Here is an 18,837-nt window from a genome sequence, read left to right as displayed (position 1 = left end):
CAGAGGCAAATGATAGCCCCTCCTTCTTCCCTCTCCCTCCAAAAAAAGTAAGTGAATTACTTTTAACTATTTTTGAAATGTGAAAAATCCTTATTAAACTAGAGCTTATCATTTCATTTTTCAATTTATACACTGAATTTTTTTGATTCAGAATATTTAAGATGGACTCAAGAAATACAATCTGGATTTCACACACCTCAGAGTTTGGAGGGTGTCTGGTTCTAGAGTTCTAGTTCAGGATCTACAAGATATATGTATATACTCCTCTACCCCGATATAATGTGACTCGATATAACACGAATTCAGATATAACATGGTAAAGCAGCACTCCGGGAGGGCGGGGCTGCGCACTCTGGTGGATCAAAGCAAGTTCGATATAATGCAGTAAGATTTTTTGGCTCCTGAGGACAGCATTATATTGGAGTAGAGGTGTATTAAATTCACTGCTCAGGGAGATCCTGTGAGATTAGTAGTTTTTGGATTTCAATGAGCAAGAGTGCTTTGACCTTCCTGGACAAGAAACAGATGGGTGAGGAAGAGATTACTGATGCAGTGACTGTTAATACATCATCACATCTTGTGCTGTTGAGCTGTGTGACCTTTCCTCCTCTCCTCCTTACTTCCCACCAAATATCTGATTTATGATGTCTTTAGGGTCGCATATTCCGAGACCTCACACTACCTGAAGTCAGTCCAGCGGAGCGATCTGCTTTGTATGTTGCTATGATAGAAACCCTGGCCCGGTTGCACTCATTCAGTTTGCATTCATTGGGTCTCCAAGGATATGGCAGAGGACCAGGATACTGTAGGAGGCAGGTAATGGTCTCCAAAACCACTTACTATGTAATACCCTTGAATTATTCATTTGGTTACAACACTTTATATTAATGTCTTTAAAAATAATGAACATCTTTAAGCTACTCAAGATTTTGGTTTTACCTAGTATCTTATAATTAGTTCAATTACTCTATATGTTATAGTGTTTAGAAAACATTGATAAAGTCTGTGGTCCTATTATCATACTGTAGTATCCATTCACCTGTGTCACACCTCCAGATTTGGAATTACACATGCAGTGGGATTTATATTTGAAATATAACAATGATCAAGCCTATCTTTCAGTGTTCTTTCCCCTTTCCAGAGATATTTAGTACAAATTTAAAGCTACTAAGGGTATAACAACATTGTCAAAATCCAGAAGCAGGAATTACACTCCAAAGATTAATTGTCATTAATCTGGATCACCTGTGCCAGTTGATATAGGGACTTGCTTTGTCTCTTTTAGAGCAAGCTGGAAAGGATCTTAATCATGTACTCCCAATGGGTCAGAATCTGATACGTTACACCAGTATAAATCAAGAATAACTTCAAGGGAGTTGCTGTGGATCTATAGTACCGCAGCCTAGGTCAGAATCTGGTCCTAAATTGTTTTTTAGAGAAAGTTTCCTGAGCATCAGAAATTGAATCTGTATGTGACAATTTCTTTTTGTTTTAGTATGAAGATGTGGAAGTATCAAAGCTTATTCAGTAGTACCTCTGAGGAGTTGATCCATGGTGTTTGATTTTCTGTTGTGCTTACTTTTGTAGCATATAGCAAGGTTTTGAAACAAAATATGCACTCAGCCTTCCACTGTTAATAGAAACAAAGGCCAAACATTGAGAGGTGCAATTTTCTGCTATTTATTAATCCTTTCTGAATTCTCTTCTGTACCTTATTGGATCTCTAAGATAATCTAAAGGCCAAGGGCAGTGAACAGAGATCAAAATAGCTTGGCTGGTATCTATCAGAGGGGTTAAGGAAGCAGAAGTTCTTTGGGTTGCTGTAATCAGAGCAAGCCATTGGAAATGACTGAGCTCCGAAGGTGTGAAAAAACACAGAGACCCATGAGTAAAGGTGAAACGGAAACTCAGAGCAGGTAAGCAACACACAGAAAAGTGTGGTGAGATGTGGTTTGTTAACTAAGAGCAAATCTACACTTAAAATGATGCGTTGGTGCAGGTGCACTGATGCAACTGTGCCACTCTAGCGCTTTAATGAAGACACTCTAAGCCAACGGGAGAGAGCTTTCCTATTGACATAGTTAGTCCATTCCCTGAGAGGCGGTACCAGTGTCGGTAGGAAAAGCTCTCCAGTCAACGTAGCACTAGCTACGTAGAGGTTTAGGTTGGTATAACTATGTTGCTCAAAGGTGTGGATTTTTCACACCCCTGAGCGATATAGTTATGCCAATATAGATCTGTAGTGTAGGCCTAAAACCATAACAGTGGACATTCAAAGGGGAGCGTACAGGGTAGACTGAATGGGCTGGAGCGGCTGACCATAGTGGGCTGCAGAACTAGAGAAAACATGATAGGAATGCATATGTACAAATTATAGTAAGTGAAAACCCTTTAAATCCAGCCAGTATTTGTCTTCATTTAGGACATTTTAAATGCATTAGGGCAATAACGGAATCAAGCATATTCCTGCCAGTTACATTTCTTCACCTTAGAGTTCTAATTCCCAGGCCCACAACTAGCTGCATGTGAATGTGTCCCTGCACCTGTGCATAGTTATGACTGGAACATAATGTATTATTGTCTTTTAAATAAAATCAATTGGCTGTGTCAGGCTAGAGTTCCAAGAAGAGACCGAGACAAAAAATGAGTGCCAGGAAGTTTACCAGTGAATAGAAAATCTCAACAATGGCCTTTGTCTCTATTACCAGTGGAAAAATTGACTGTGCATCATGTTTCATAACCATCTTGCCTACGTATTTATAGCCATAATTATAAAAGTGAAGAGTAAGACCATCATAGAAAAGGGATAGTATATGGTGACAAATATTTTTTCAACACCTTTGAATTATAATAAGCAAAAAGGAAGTTTGAATGGTTCACTCCCTCAACTGTATAATGTTCTGCTTATTTCTCAGTTGTTTTACGTGTTTTTTATATTTTCAGGTTACAACTTGGAAAAAACAGTATGATGCTTCTGCTCACGTAGACATTCCTGCTATGAACCAGCTGGCTGAGTGGTTAATGAACAACTTGCCAGCTGATGATGATGAAGAAAATCTGATTCATGGAGATTTTAGAATAGATAACATCATTTTCCATCCAAGAGAGGTACTCCAAACATATATATACATATTTAATCATACTTCTTAGTGCTTGTTGTACTGTTTCTCTACTTTCCTACCTTCATAATAGACATTGATAGGTGTTGCAGAGCACAATTTTCTTGAGGTAAATTTAAGGACTGCTTAAAACAAATTCACTAACCTAACTCTGATTCATTAGACCTTCTTTTCCCTCTTTCCCTCTTCCCATCCCCCAGTGCAAACAATCCTGCTCCATTATTGTACTTGGAATATACAGCTCAAAAAGGGAACCATAAAATACACTTAAGAGTCAAGCATGTGCTCAAGTATCATTGATTTGCTCAAGTGCCTGATCCAAAGCCCGCTGAAGTCAATGGAAAGACTTCCACATTAACTTCAGGTGGTTTGGGATCAGGACTTAGTGTTATTATGGGACCTGGTAGCCCTCCTCATAGACGAAGACTCCATAGTGATAGACTCTGTACAAACACAGAGCAAAAAGGTCTAAATATATAATATGCAATCTCAGTGAAAACAAGGGAGAAGGTAAAAAACCCAAACCTATGAAAGTAAGGCAGGCCCATTGACAGGAATTCCAGGCCCCAGGGCAGAACAGTCAGTGGGCCCCCGCTGGTGCCCAGCAAGCTGCTGGGTGTGCTCTTCTGGCATGGCCAGGGCTTGCACATGCCCGCCCGGTTGGTGCCTTCGCTGCCACTGATACCACCCAGCATGCGCCTAGGAGCATAGGTGCCGACTTCCAGATTTCCCAGGAGATGCTTGGCTCCCCACTCCGTCCTAGGCCCCTTCCCCTAATGCCCCATTCCCACCCCACCTCTTCCCACCCCTGTTCGGCCCCCTGCCCCGAGGGTGCCCCATATACAACTGGTGCCTCCCCATAGTTGGGGGGCACGCTCCAAAGGGCAGGTCATGTGTCTTCTAAATGGGAAGGCATGTGTGTATGTAGTTAATTTAACTTGCTTGCCTTTATCATTCATCTGATATTTATTTATTTATTTATTTATTTAGGCTCGTGTTGTGGCAGTCCTGGACTGGGAACTTTCAACCACTGGGCATCCTTTAGCAGATTTAGCTTATACTGCTGCATTTTACTTCTGGCCTAACACAATTAAACAGTTAGGCCAAGGGGGTACCTTGAGTTTTAGAGATACTGTAGGTAATTGTAATTTTGTTGACATTAGTTTTTTAAAAATTGATTTCTATTTAGCTCTTTATCTTTATAAACAGTTGATAGACAACTATTAAGCATACAATACTAAACTTGTAAATAACTTCCATAGTTTACTAACAACATGTATATTACATTCTAGAAAACTATAGATAGGAAATGTATATTTCAATATACTTATGAGGTTATTAATGGTATTCCTTTAAGTGAAAAGATATTTTGAATGCTATTTTTCTTGGAGACACTGCCAGATAAGTTAAGCCTAAAATTTAATCTTCATGTTAAAAGTCAAGACAACAATATTATTTTTTTACTGACCCAAAAAAATGTTCTGTTTATATTTGGTTTGAATTTGAACAGTCCCCATTTGTGTTTGGCTCCCAAATATAACAGTATTAGTTCATGAGAACCAGTATGTGACACTTAGTAGTTTATTTTTATTTTGTAAATTGAATATAGTTTGTAAGACTAAACAAGTAGCATAACTGGTAAAACATTAATTAGAATTTAAAAACCAAGAAAGAGAAAAATTTTGGACATGCTAAATATTCTGTATGGTTTTCCTAGGAATTCCATCACTTGAAGAATTGATTTCAGTTTACTGCCGCTGCAGGGGTATTAGCACAGATTTACCCAACTTGAATTTCTTTCTTGCTCTTTCATATTTTAAAATAGCTGGAATATGCCAGGTAACATTTTCATTGATACCTAATATACTTTCTTATAGTTTTATTATGAATATTTGTAGTTTGGTAATATAGATTAAAAATGTAAAAAATATTGAAATGTGAAAAAGTTGAAAAGCTTTTGTAATTTTATTTATTCTTTTAAAAGCTGTAGCGTGTTAGCTGCCTGTCCCTAGTAGCTGTCTGGGCTATTGTTCCCTTTATAAAACTTCTGATCAGGTGATGGCTAACTTCATAATTTTTAAAACAGACATTAGCCTTCTTTAGATTTGTTCATTTTGAATATGATCACCGTGGATGCTAGATGATGGGGGGGGCCCTCAGGAAAAATCACATATACTGTCCTTTAATCTCTGAGCATTGTGGGCCTCATCCAGTGCCTATTGAAATCAACAGATGGGAACCCATTGACTTCAGCTGGCACTAGATCAGGCCCCACATGAACTTGTTTTTAAACTTTTATAATTATGTATATGAAATTTGCACAGTAAATACTTGTCACTTGTGCTGTTGATTTTGTTGGTTGTCCTTTGGACTTGGACCATTAGTCTGTTCATAGTGGAGTGAGTATTTTCTTTTAGTGTCTCAGTATCACTACTGATTGGAAATGGATCAATGGCAATACTAAAGTATTCAAGTACAATTTGACCAACTTTTATATTGGAACACTAACTATTTCTTTTTATTGGGAATATGTGCATTTAATTTTGTCCACCACTTCACACAGATTATCTGTCATATGGAACTCCAATTTTAAGCAGATAATTAAATTATACATATCTATTTTATTTGGTTTTAGGGTGTATATGCTAGATATCTCCTTGGAAATTCTTCTGCAGAGAATAGTTATGAGTTCGCTGAGATGGTGAAACCCTTGGCAGAAACTGGATTACTGCTCTCAAAAAGGTGAGAGCACTTGTTGGATATGTCTGTGCAGAAATAAAAAAAACCCAGTTGGCCTGGGTCAACTGACTTGCGCTCGCAGAGCTCGGGCTCCGTAGCCAAAAAAATGCTGTGTAGATGTTTGTGCTTGGGCTGTAGTCCAAGCTCTGGGACTCTCAACCCTTGCAGCCCGAATGACTACACAGCAATTTTTCAGCCCTGCGACCCAAGCCCTGCGAGCCTGAGTCAGCTGACCTGGGCCTTTTATTCCTGTGTTGATTTGCCCTAAAAGGCTTGGCTAACTCAGGTCAAACCTTTCACAGCTTTCTTATATATTTCTTTAAATAGTTATATTTGTGTAAGGAAGTTTGTATTAGCATCAGGAGAACCTGACCTTATATATTTATTTAAATTTTGTTCCCTAGAACTTCTTTCACCAGTGATGCACAACCCAGCGGTACAGGAGAGCTGTTCCAGCAGTCTGAAAAAGGCCAGGAGATTCTGCGGAAGGTGAAGCAGTTCATGAAGCAGCACGTGTTTCCAGCTGAAAAGGTAGAAGCTTTTTGTTCAGGAAGTAGAGTGTATTTGTGCAGAAGTGCAGAGCTTACTTCACAGCTCACATCTTCACTTTGTTTAGGAACAGAGACAGCGCTTAATTTTGTCCAGTCAGTGATGATTGCAGATTATTACTCATTATAAATCAGTGTAGCCTTGGCAATAAAATCTATCCAAAGTACAGTCTGTGAATTAGTAGAGAATGCTAAAGGAACAATATTAAATGGGGGAAAATACTCTACTAATAACAAATACAATAGTATCTTTCACAGTAGAGAAAAGACAGAACTCTGTTGTAGTCAGTGAGTGCAAAGGGGGTTCCTGATGTTGGACATAGGCACTATTGCGCTCTGACTAGCTCACAAACTGGAAGATGTTGATGGTTCGCACAGTGTTACCATACAGGGTCTGCCTGAATCCTGGCCTAGATTGTTTCTCCTTTAGCTTTTGAGGTTCATGGTTCTTCAGTTCCGAGAGAGTGTTGGAAGCAGGAGATTAGGAGTTGATACTTGAGTTCCCAGTGTTGCTGCTGACTTAAGCATGATCCTAGGGATGTTGCTCAGCCTCTCTCTGTATCTATTTTTTTTTCTCTTCTTACAAAGTTGTTTTTGATAATTAATTGTTTGTAAAGTGCTTTGAGATCCTTAGTTTGAAAATAACTTAGTATAATCGTTGCCAACTATCATTGCTTTATATGTGGTCATGACTAATCATTGCATTACAGGTGCTGCAGGTTCTGTGTGCCCTGTGACTAACTCCTTTACAACATCTTTGACCCTCAGGACAAACTGCTTGTTGGGAAAGTTGGGATTAAGGGTATGTCTACACTACGGGATTATTCCGATTTTACATAAATTGGTTTTGTAAAACAGATTGTATAAAGTCGAGTGCACGCAGCCACACTAAGCACATTAATTCGGCGGTGTGCGTCCATGTACTGAGGCTAGCGTCGATTTCCGGAGTGCTGCACTGTGGGTAGCTATCCCATAGTTCCCACAATCTCCCCCGCTCCTTGGAATTCTGGGTTGAGATCCCAGTGCCTGATGGGGCAAAAAACATTGTCACGGGTGGTTCTGGGTACAGCCTCACCCCTCCCTTCGTGAAAGCAGCAGACAACCATTTTGCTCCTTTTTTCCCGGGTGAACAGTGCAAACGCCATAGCACAGCAAGCATGGACCCTGCTCAGATCAAGACCGCAATCATGGACGTTGTAAACACCTCGCGCATTCTCGTGCAGTCTATGCTGAACCAGGACGTGCAAAGCCAGGCGAGGAGGAGGCGGCTACGGCAGAGCGGCGACGAGAGTGATGAGGACATGGGCACAGAATTCTCTCAAACCGCGGGCCCTTGCTCTTTGGAGATCCTGCTGGTAATGGGGCAGGTTCTAGCCATTGAACGCCGATTTTGGGCCCGGGAAACAAGCACAGACTGGTGGGACTGCATAGTTAATGCAGGTTTGGGACAATTCGCAGTGGCTGCGAAACTTTCACATGCGTAAGGGCACTTTCATGGAACTTTGTGACTTGCTTTCCCCTGCCCTGAAACGCCATAATACCAAGATGAGAGCAGCCCTCACAGTGGAGAAGCGAGTGGCAATAGCCCTCTGGAAGCTTGCAACGCCTGACAGCTACCAGTCAGTCGGGAATCAATTTGGAGTGGGAAAATCTACTGTGGGGGCTGCTGTGACGCAAGTAGCCAAAGCAATCAGTAAGCTGCTGCTACAAAAGGTTCTGACTCTGGGAAACGTGCAGGTCATAGTGGATGGCTTTGCTGCAATGGGATTCTCTAACTGTGGGGGGGATAGATGGAACCCATATCCCTATCTTGGCACCAGGGCACCCAGTGCGTAAACCGCAAGGGATACTTTTCCATGGTGCTGCAAGCACTGGTGGATCACAAGGGACTTTTAACCATCATCCACGTGGGATGGCCAGGAAGGGTTCATGACGCTCGCGTCTTCAGGAACACTACTCTGTTTAAATGGCTGTAGCAAGGGAATTACTTCCCAGACCAGAAAATAATACTTGGGGATGTTGAAATGCCTGTAGTTATCCTGGGTGACCCAGCCTACCCCTTGATGCCATGGCTCATGAAACCATACACAAGCAGCCTGGATAGTAGTCAGGAGCTGTTCAACTACAGGCTGAGCAAGTGCAGAATGGTGGTAGAATGTGCATTTGGCCATTTAAAGGTGTGCTGGCACACATTACTGACTCGCTCAGACCTCAGCCAAACCAGTGTCCCCATTGTTATTGTTGCCTGCTGTGTGCTCCACAATCTCTGTGAGAGTAAAGGGGAGACCTTTATGGCGGGGTGGGAGGTTGAGGCAAATCAGCTGGCTGCTGATTACAAACAGCCAGACACCAGAGCAATTAGAAGAGCACACCAGGAAGTGGTGCGCATCAGAGAAGCTTTGAAAACGAGTTTCATCACGGGCCAGGGTACCGTGTGACTATTGTTTGTTTCCCCTTGATGAATCCCCCCCTTGATTGACTCATTCCCTGTAAGCAACCCACCCTCTCCCTTGGATTATAGCTTGCTTAAGGAAATAAAGTCACTATCGTTTAAAAATCATGTATTCTTTATTAAAAAGTCATTATAAAAAGAGGGAGAGAACTGACAAGGTATTGCGGGTGTGGTTTGGGAGGAGGATAGGAGGGAAGGAAAAGGTCACTAAAAATATTTCAAAGTAATGACAGCCTTTTGGTTGGGCTGTCCACGAGGTTGGAGTGTGCGGGTGCATGAAGCCTTCCCCCACGCGTTCTTACACGTCTGGGTGAGGAAAACATGGAACGTGGTGAGGGTGGTTACACAGGGGCTGCAGCGGCACTCTGTGACCCCACCGCTGTTCCTGAAGCTCCACCAGACGTCGGAGGATATCAGTTTGATCACGCAGCAGCCCCGGTGTTGCATCCCGGCACCGCTGATCTTCCTGCCTACACCTCTGATCTTCCTGTTGCCAGCTCTCATCTCGAGCGTCCCTCCTGTCCTCACGTTCACTGGCATCTTTCCTGTAATTTGATACCACGTCCTTCCACTCATTCAGATGAGCTCTTTCATTGCGGGTTACTTCCATGATTTCCGAGAACATGTCGTCTCCCGTCTGAAATAGCCTTCGGGATGGAGTAGGGAGGCTTGAAAAATTTGCAGCTGCATGAGGGAGGGAAAAAAGGGAGAGAAGTATTTAAAAAAATACATTTTACAGAACAATGCTTATACTCTTTCACAGTGAACAACACTATTCTCCTTACATAGCACATGTGATTTCACTACAAGGTCGCATTTTGCATCTTAATATTGAGTGCCTGCGGCTCTGGTGTTAGAGATCTCACAGACACAGGTCCAGGCAGCAGAATTCAGCTTGCATGCGGCCATTGTAAGCCATTGTCTTTTGGCTTCTGCAGTCTTCATATACACAGTGCCCTCCTTTCCCAAATACCAAGCAAATCCCATTCAGTGCTGCTTCTTTCCTGTTAACATGCAGCAGCAGAAGCCACCCCCCCACCTCCAAATCTGTGGGATGATTGCTTTACCCCTCCCCCCACCGTGTGGCTGGTGTCATGGAAGATCACTGCTAATCACCCCCCTTCCTCTCCCACCGCGTGGCTGGTAGCAGGGAAGATCCCCGCTAGCCAAACGCAAAAAAGCTCAGCACCATTCCCTCCCTCCCCTACCCCCGCTTGGCTACATGCAAGGAAGGATTTCTTTTAAGCAACAGGCAAATAGCCCAATAGGAATGGCCATCTCTGTCCCCTTAATTAAATTCCTGAATTTCAGCCAGGTTACCATGAACGATATCACTCTCCTGAGGATAATACAGCGAGATAAAGAACGGATGTTGCTTGAATGCCAGCAATCACCGGGACCATACGCAGCTAGGCTTTGTCATGCAATGATACCAGATTACTTGCTACATGCATGGTGTGGTCAAGTGTCCTACCATGGTGGACGGAATAAGGCTGCCTTGCCCAGAAACCTTCTGCAAAGGCTTTTAGAGTACCTCCAGGAAAGCTTCATGGAGATGTCCCTGGAGGATTTCCGCTCCATCCCCAGTCATGTTAACAAACTTTTCCAATAACTGTACTGGCCGCGAATGCATCCCAAATCCTCAGGGCAAATCAGTCATTAAAAAATGCTTACTTTTAAACCATGTTTTATATTTACAAGGGTACACTCACCAGAGGTCGCTTCCATGGTTTCATTGTCTGGGCTACTGGCTTGTGAGGGCTGGGAGGGTAATTCCGTCTGGGTGAGAAAAAGCTCCTGGCTGTTGGGGAGAACGGAATGCTGTGTGCTCTCTGCAAGCTTGTCCTCCTCCTTATCTTCCCCGTCCGCAGAATCCTCAGCCATGGCTGAGATTACCACTCCCACCTCAGAATCCACGGACAGGGGTGGGGTAGTGGTGGTGGACCCCCCTAGAATTGCATGCAGCTCAGCATAGAAGCGGCATGTTTTTGGCCCTGCCCTGGACCTTCCATTTGCTTCTTTGGTTTTCTGGTAGGTTTGTCTGAGCTCCTTAACTTTCACTCTGCACTGCACTGAGTCCCTGGCGTGGCCTTTCTCCATCATAGCCTTGGAAATTTTTTCAAATGTTTTTTTCATTTCGTCTTTTGGAACGGAGTTCTGTTAGCACAGAATCCTCTCCCCATACAGCGATCAGGTCCAGTACCTCCCGTGCGGTCCATGCTGGAGCTCTTTTTCGATTCTCAGGAGACTGCATTGTTACCTGTGCTGATGAGCTCTGCGTGGTCACCTGTGCTGGTGAGTTCTCCACGCTGGCCGAACAGGAAATGAAATTCAAAAGTTTGCAGGGCTTTTCCTGTCTACCTGGCCAGTGCATCCGAGTTCAGATTGCTGTCCAGAGCGATCACAGTGGTGCACTGTGGGATACCGCCTGGAGGCCAATACCGTCGATTTGCGGCCACACTAACCCTAATCTGATATGGTAATACCGATTTCAGCGCTACTCCTCTCGTCGGGGAGGAGTACAGAAACCGATTTAAAGAGCCCTTTATTTCGATATAAAGGGCCTCGTTGTGTGGACGGGTGCAGCGTTAAATCGGTTTAACTCTGCTAAAATCGGTATAAACGCGTAGTGTAGACCAGGCCTAAGTCTGAAAATCCAAGCCTTCTGAAAGAAGCATTTTTTTGACTAATACTCTACTTGGATATGCATTTTGTTCCCGTGATTGTTCTTTGCCTGCAGCACTAGGTTGTTTACTTTCTCTAGACTGGTCTCTTATTCGGTGTGTGGGAGGTAACATGCCTTGCAACCAGGTTAATTTGATAAAAACTTTTGGTGTCCTGCTTTAATGATGTTGTTAGAAGTTAATGTAATATTCAGTAAAGTATTTGACTGTAAGTTCCCAGGACTATAGGATGTTGCTTCTTGTGGAGCCATAATATGCTATTAAGCATGTTAGAGGCTTGATTGTGTCCCAGAGGGAAGAATTGCATTGGAGGGTTGTTTGTCATCCAGGAAGAAGGCTGCTGTTCTTACTCCCCCATCCTGGATGGAATGTTTATCTTTCCCATAGCCCTTTGTAAGGAGGACAAGGTTAAGTGCTGTTTATATCTGATATTAAGTACACTTCTGTAATATATCAACATGCCCTCCATTCCTAGATGTGTCTGACATTAATGTAGGCTTGAAAGCTGATAGTGGAAATGGCCAGAGCGGTCCATAATTATGAAAAACAAGATGATTTCTTAATGTACCTGCTCCAGTTAAGTTCTTGTTTCTGAAAGATTTTCTCAAACGTCAAGCAGCCATCTTCTGGTCACAACTAGTTTTATTTCTCTTCAGGAAAAAATGGGTTCTAAGGAATGTGTGTTTAACAGAAAACAATATGGAAAGTTCCCTACATAACCCTTTAAAGGAAATGTATGTTGATTTTTGTTTGTTTGCTACAGCTGGGGTTGGGAAGTCAGGACTCTTGAATTCTGTTCCTGAATCTGATACACTGCGTGGCTTTTGATAGGCTATTTAACCTTTCAGTATAATGAGTCATTTAACCTTCCCAAAGTTCTTTGAAAAGTGCTTTGAGATCCCTGAATAAAAAGCACTAAAAACTGTGAAATATAATCAGTGCATAAAAAATTAGTCTTCAAAATGTCCCGTAGAGAGCAACATTTAGCATTAGGATTGCTGTGAAGCACACAACCGTATACAGTGCTGATATCTAGTGCTCCAGATGACTGAGTACGCAATGGAAAGATCATCTATTATTTAGAGAAACAGCTGTATTCTTCATGTGTTCACTTGTTGCATACTAACATTGGATAACTAGGTTGCATGTTGCAATATTGCACTGGTAGTACTGTATGTGCTGTGTCAACATAGTCAGCTTAAGTTTTATATAGCAGTGGTTATTTCATCATGGTGTAATTTCATATACAATTACCCTTCAAAAATACTAGTCATGATAAGTGCTTACTCATATCTTCAGAAAATGTTGAACTTCAAAAACCATCAGGTAAGTGTTTTAAATAGCACTGAGTCATTTTTATATCTGAAGTGAGGTGCTGTTTTGGCTAAATTTCATGAGGAGTCTTAAGCCTGTTTTATATGTGTGAGACAGACATAATCAGATTGCAATTAGGTTTTTAATTTTTTTGTTTTTAATTATTTAACATATACTCTTGTACAATAAAGATGCACGTCTAATATTTAATAGGAATTAATTGTGGTTTGTGGAGATTGGGAAAGAGGTAGTAGAAGACACCATATATTATTACTTTTTATTGTATGTTTGTTTGTTTTTAAGGAAGTGGTTGAGTACTATGCCAGGGATGAAAATTCACTGGATAGATGGAAGAAACCTTCAGTGATTGAGAAACTGAAGGTACTACAAAGTGAATGTTTGCCTGAATATTGCAGTGATGATGGAAATGAAGGAGCTGATGCAATTGCCTTAGCAAATATTACCTAGAGTAGTTAACCTTTTAGATAATCATGTTTGTCTTATGCATATAAAATACAATAAGCTTTTAAAAAGGAAATGCAGTTTAAAAATACACGTGGTAATACAGTATTTCCCAAGCTTTTGAAAGCTCAGGAAAATAAAACCATTTGTGCCCCTTACAATCCTGCCATATGGTGATGATGTGATAATTGGGCCTACACATTTACCCTAATTGTGAACTGAACTCCAAGAAGTGAGCATGATTTTATAAGATGTTACAATAACCGATAACAACAAATGCTGATGGGGAAAGATACAAAAGTGAGACAGATTGAATTAGTCCAAAAAAAAAGGCCTACTGATATAACTCAAGGACTGTGTTAAGATCATGCTTGGTAAACAAGAGATGAGGGGAACCAGAAATCATTGAACCAAAATGGTGTGTCAGAAAATAGGCCTAATTGGTGAACAAAACAAGAGGTTGGGCTGTTCCACCCATCACTCTTTTTTGGAAGAGACTTTGGGAGGAAAAATTGGCTGCTGAAGTGAGATTCACCATCATAGCTGTCACCCCTGCCATCTCTTGGGTCCCTGGACCCTCTTCATCTTAAACCCTGAGAAATGTCCTAACCAGAGCAGGCCAGAGAGAGGGAGGTAGATGACATTGCCATCTCTGCTGGCTCTAGCTAAATCCCAGTTGCCACCTGCAGTGTGAGACTTTCTCACCCCATCCCCCCAAGTCCTTTTCCTTCTTTGCCTTATTTCATCTCTTTCTTAACTCTCTCCTTTTTCCTTCTGTCTGATAAGAGTCTGGCTTAGCTGGCCAGAACTGCATATTTCACCATACGTCTGTAAGCTTGTGACAGTGGCTGATAACACTGTGTGCTGTACCTGTATTTTTCCAGCAGTGAGGATGCAAGTGACTCAACATCAGAGACAGAAGATGCATTTTCTATCTTTGCTATTTCTTTTCTATGTGTCTGTCTTGTTTATCTTCTTAGGAAATGGGATCAGACTTTAATAACAGCCATGCCAGCTCCAGCTCATCTCAACTAACTTCTCTTCTTTTTGGGGAAAAAGAGTTATTACTATCTTAAAAACTGTCAAACAAGGGTTATTTTTTCTTTTAAAGACACTCTCTAGCGAAAGAGAAAGGGAGTAAGCATTGTTCTTGAAATGAAAGCCTTACTTTACATTCCAAATGCTTTAACTGGTTTTCCTGCTTTTCTATATCTTTAATAAAAGCTTAAAAGGATTTAAATGGTGTGTTTGCCAGGGTACTAAGCATGCTGTGGTCTCTGTATATCTAATCCGAAACCTTGTTTAAGGTTTGTTTAGCCCAGGTACTGCATCTAGACTTTTTTACAGTCTTACACAGTATGAGTGACGTCTCAGAGCAGATTGTGTTGATCTTCATATTAGTTCTTCATCTCCTTTCTTACATGCTTTGAGCAGTGGAATAGTTAACAACACTGATAGAATTTTTTAAAAAGAAAAGTGAGACTGGAGAAGAAGTAGGAGACCCTCCAAAGCCGCACCCCCCCCCAAGACAAAAGTTTTGCCGATGCAAGTGGGAGTGTGAACGCGGCTTTGTCCGCAGGAATGCTCTCCTGCTGCTCGCGGGGCTGGAAGTATTTTGTCGGCAGCCTTGTCGCTAAAAGCTGCATAGTGTAGACAAGCTCTGAGCCTTTCCCTTCCTTCCTTCCTTCCTTCCCTTCCCTTCCCTTTCCCACCCTAGCACATATGCAGGCGTGTGCGCGCGCGCACACACACACACACACACACTCTTTTTAGAAAATGCTGTGCTTATACTTGCAACTGTTTTAATTGTTACGTTGACATGAGTAGAATTCACCTCATATATTGCTAATCTATATGCCAGCTCTGTATTTTTAATAAAGCTTAAATAAAGTATTCACAGTGTCTTTAGGGGGCACCCTGATCCCATGAGAAGGGAGGCCCTGCAGCACTGTGGAGAGAGAGAGAGAGAGAGAGCTCCTTTCTTTCGTTGTCCTGGGATTGGAGCATACCATCACAAAACAGCGTAGTGTTGTACAGCGGTGATATGTGCTGAAACAGTTAGCCATCTCCTCATTCAAATAGCATAGATTCCAAAAGCACAAAAGGAAAACAATATACTACCGTGCAAACCAGAACACACGCATGCATGTGCACATAGTGAGTTATCACCATTCTAGCCAGAATACTTCATGGAGCAGGCAGATTTTTTTAACAGTTCTTTTCAAGGAGTGTGTGGAAGCTTGGCATATGCTACCTGGGTGGTTATTCTGGGCTTATGTGGTAGAAACCCTGGAGTTCAGGAGTAGGTGAAGGAAACAAAGAAAGAGAGAGAGTGTGTGAGAGAGGTTGAGAGAGATGTACACATGGAAAAAGTTAGGGAGAGTTTGAGAGTAAGGAGGAAGCTTCAACATTATGCCAAAAAATGGAATATAGAGACTCGGGAAAGGAGAACTGTAGTTGGGACAACAAGATTGACTCGAGGGAGGTGAGATGGTTACTGAATCATCATGTAATCTCAGAATAAAAATTCATTGTGTGTTGGTCTTATGTCTTCTGACAGGAAATGGCCAAAGCAGAGGGTCTGTGGAACCTCTTCCTGCCAGCCATCAGTGGTCTGAGTCAGGTTGACTATGCATTAATTGCAGAGGAGACAGGAAAATGCTTCTTTGCCCCAGAAATTTTCAATTGTCATGCACCAGGTTAGCAAACCCTCCCCCCATCCCATTCCTTAGCCACAATTTTGTGAACATTTTATGATGTATGAACTATGTATTGCAAAAAGAAACATTCTGATTTCTCCCAGATACTGGAAACATGGAGGTCCTGCATTTGTATGGGTCTGAAGAGCAAAAGAAACAGTGGCTTGAGCCTCTTCTTCAAGGGAAAATTAGTTCTTGCTTCTGCATGACAGGTAAATGTTTCTGCAGTTGAAAACTGCCCCCCCCAATGTATGTTTCACAGCAGTGCAGAGAGGTGCAGAAACACAAGCTATTGTGTTAATACCTTTTGCATTCCACCATTGCTTTGAACCTCTCTATGTGCTATCGACAGCCAGAAGGTGTAATTCTGCAAGATGCTAAGATCCTTAGTCCCCATAGTCACAGTAGTTGCCATTTCCCGTAGTTAAAATTAATAAAATCTATTTGCTGTAAGAATATCTTCACTCTTGCTTTTTTATTAATAGCCAAACAAAATTTCTTTGCAAACAGGACATACAGTAAACTTACCCTCCTTTGTAAAGTGCATTGAGATCACTGATGGAACACACTGTAAATATGCTAAATATTATACCACTTTAGCAGCTAATAATGCTTATGTAATATTTCAAATATCAATGACAGTCCATCTGCAAATATTTCATCTTTGTGAAGTGTAATGTAGAAAATCACCACCAAAACATGATGCACTTCCTGCATAGCAATTGTTTATCATTTCTTTTGGGTTTACATTGTCTGTTATGGTCAAAATTTTCAAACCCGGGTGCCTGAAATTATCCTCTCAGTGAAAGTTGCTGGTGGTCAGCACACCTCTGGGAAAACTGGCACTTTTGATACAGGAGAATATCTTTAGGTGCCCAAGTTTGAAAATTTTGGTCCACAGGTTTAGGGCCAAATCCTGCAAAGTGCTAAGTGCCTCCTGCAAGTCAGCAGGAGTTTAAATAACCCTGCATCTTGGAGGATAGGATATAATGTCTCTTATTGCTGTGTTCCCAAAGGAGAAGAGGTGTTTTCACCTAAGATTTGGAAGGAAACAGAATATTGATGAAGCATACTGAAGGAAGTTTGTTCCAAACAGCTGAAGCTGCAAAGGAAAGGCTGTCACTCTATCAGTGATAACATTCTGGGAAGAACTCCAGGGTCACTGGCTTTAGGAGGATGTAGAAAAAGAGAAGGACCCAGATTTTCTTCCCTGCTCTGCCCTCTTGTAGTATAAAGGGGCCAGAAAGAATCTGTCTCACCAGCTGAGAATTCTTTTGGCATGAGGGTGTTCTCAGATGGCATAGAGTTTATACAATCCCGCCCTGTCCTAAAATAGGGTTTGCCTATATCTGGCACTTACCAATTATTCCTGGGACTAGCTTGAGAATTAAGGAGTCTTACCTGGCTCCTTGACTGTACCGTGCCTCCAGCAATGACTGGAATGAGCAGAAAACCTGAGCCAAGGTCTGTGAGATAAAAAATGCTTGGTCCAGAAGTGTTGAGAGGTTATTAGAGAGCATAGTGTCAGTGTTTTCTGCTTAGCCTTGAATTACACTTTTTATCCCCGTCTCTTTTACCTTCTCTCCAGTTTTTTATTTTTGACGTTTCTATAAGCAAAACCAAAAGTAATTGTAATCCCCTCCCATAATATATGAATAATGGATCTAACTGCAAAACCACTGTACATGCTCATAAATGTGCTTTGTACAGAGCCTGATGTTGCTTCGAGTGATGCCACCAACGTGGAATGCAGCATTCAGCGAGATGGAGATAGCTATGTAATCAATGGCAAGAAATGGTGGAGCAGTGGTAAGTAAAAAGCTCATCATTGTAGAACAATGAATTTATGCTTGAATTCCTTCTAAACATGGTGAAACAAAAATAATTTGCATTCCAGTTCTGAGAAGTTCAAGTGTCTCTTCAGTGACCAGGGTGCTGGATTGTAAAATAGTGGGGAAGTGATATTCAGGCTTGGTTTTAATACATGAAGCCAAACTTTAATTCTGTTACGGGTATGTGCTGTTGTTTTACCCTTTTAGTCTTTTTTGACCCTTTTTAAACCCTTCCAGAAGCTACTTAGCTGACACATTGAGCTGCACTGTACTCTAATGTATCTTTCCATCAGATGACCCATGTATTTTAAACTTTGTCTTGAGGCTGTCTTCATATTTGACAGCTTGTGCATAAAATGGGGGTACTATGGAGAGCTCTATGGGTGATTATTTTAAGTCATGCTTCCCTGGCTGTTTCTTTAGACTAGGCTTTGGTGTTGATGCATTAGTCCTGATCTGAACACTTCCTGTCTCACTTCCTAGCTAGTTTTATAAGCTGGTGCATAAATGGTGAATATCCTTGAAGCTACAGTGCAAAAACTTTGTTACTCATTTAAATGCTTTGGTTTATGCATTTAAATGCTATGAATCCCAGCCTTGAGTTTTGTTTCTGCCCCCAAGTATGCAACATATATGAGCATCATTTGTTGCTGTATGTCTTCCCTTAGAAACCAAGATATGGTAGTTAAATGTACCAGGATATAACACATTAATTCAACTACACTTTCAACATCACTGCAAAGGTCTCGAAACTAAGGCTTATTTTGAGCCCTCGCTCTTCCTGGCGGTAGATTACCTCTTTGCTGATACAAGCTGGTTCTGCCTCCCAGGACTGTGTACCCCAGGCCCTGTGCCCTGCAGCTACAACATGGATATTCTTATCTTGAGTCTCTCTATTCAGTGCTATAGGGCACAACTGCTTTCCTAGATCCTACCCTCAGAGCATCTGTATCTCCACAGGCTGGTCTGGAAGCAGTTAATTGGTGTG

General features: G+C 41.7%; 2 protein-coding genes across 11 annotated transcripts in view; one reads left to right on the top strand and one right to left on the bottom strand.

Annotated features, from left to right (window-relative positions):
* ACAD11 (acyl-CoA dehydrogenase family member 11) overlaps positions 1-18,837 on the top strand; it is a 59,556-nt gene that overhangs the window by 9,701 nt on the left and 31,018 nt on the right. For all 3 annotated transcript variants that reach the window (XM_050937967.1, XM_050937969.1, XM_050937968.1), the window contains 10 exons: positions 655-816; positions 2,944-3,108; positions 4,110-4,257; positions 4,837-4,958; positions 5,755-5,861; positions 6,263-6,389; positions 13,160-13,237; positions 15,879-16,017; positions 16,122-16,229; positions 17,728-17,826. In XM_050937967.1, coding sequence (XP_050793924.1) covers positions 655-816; positions 2,944-3,108; positions 4,110-4,257; positions 4,837-4,958; positions 5,755-5,861; positions 6,263-6,389; positions 13,160-13,237; positions 15,879-16,017; positions 16,122-16,229; positions 17,728-17,826 — 1,255 coding nt within the window. The remainder of the gene's footprint in view (positions 1-654; positions 817-2,943; positions 3,109-4,109; positions 4,258-4,836; positions 4,959-5,754; positions 5,862-6,262; positions 6,390-13,159; positions 13,238-15,878; positions 16,018-16,121; positions 16,230-17,727; positions 17,827-18,837) is intronic.
* Positions 1-18,837, bottom strand: part of UBA5 (ubiquitin like modifier activating enzyme 5) — a 62,919-nt gene that overhangs the window by 39,183 nt on the left and 4,899 nt on the right. For 7 of the 8 annotated variants that reach the window (XM_050938011.1, XM_050938014.1, XM_050938013.1 and 4 more), the window contains exon 2: positions 17,419-17,483. The exons of the other annotated variant lie outside the window; for it this stretch is intronic. The gene's annotated coding sequence lies outside the window, so the exon portion shown is untranslated. The remainder of the gene's footprint in view (positions 1-17,418; positions 17,484-18,837) is intronic. 8 annotated transcript variants of the gene reach the window in all.

This window comes from Gopherus flavomarginatus, chromosome 2 (assembly GCF_025201925.1).
Source record: "Gopherus flavomarginatus isolate rGopFla2 chromosome 2, rGopFla2.mat.asm, whole genome shotgun sequence".
Lineage (NCBI taxonomy): Eukaryota > Metazoa > Chordata > Testudines > Testudinidae > Gopherus > Gopherus flavomarginatus.
Note: the sequence above shows the minus strand (reverse complement) of the source record. Positions and strands in the feature narration are given on the sequence as shown.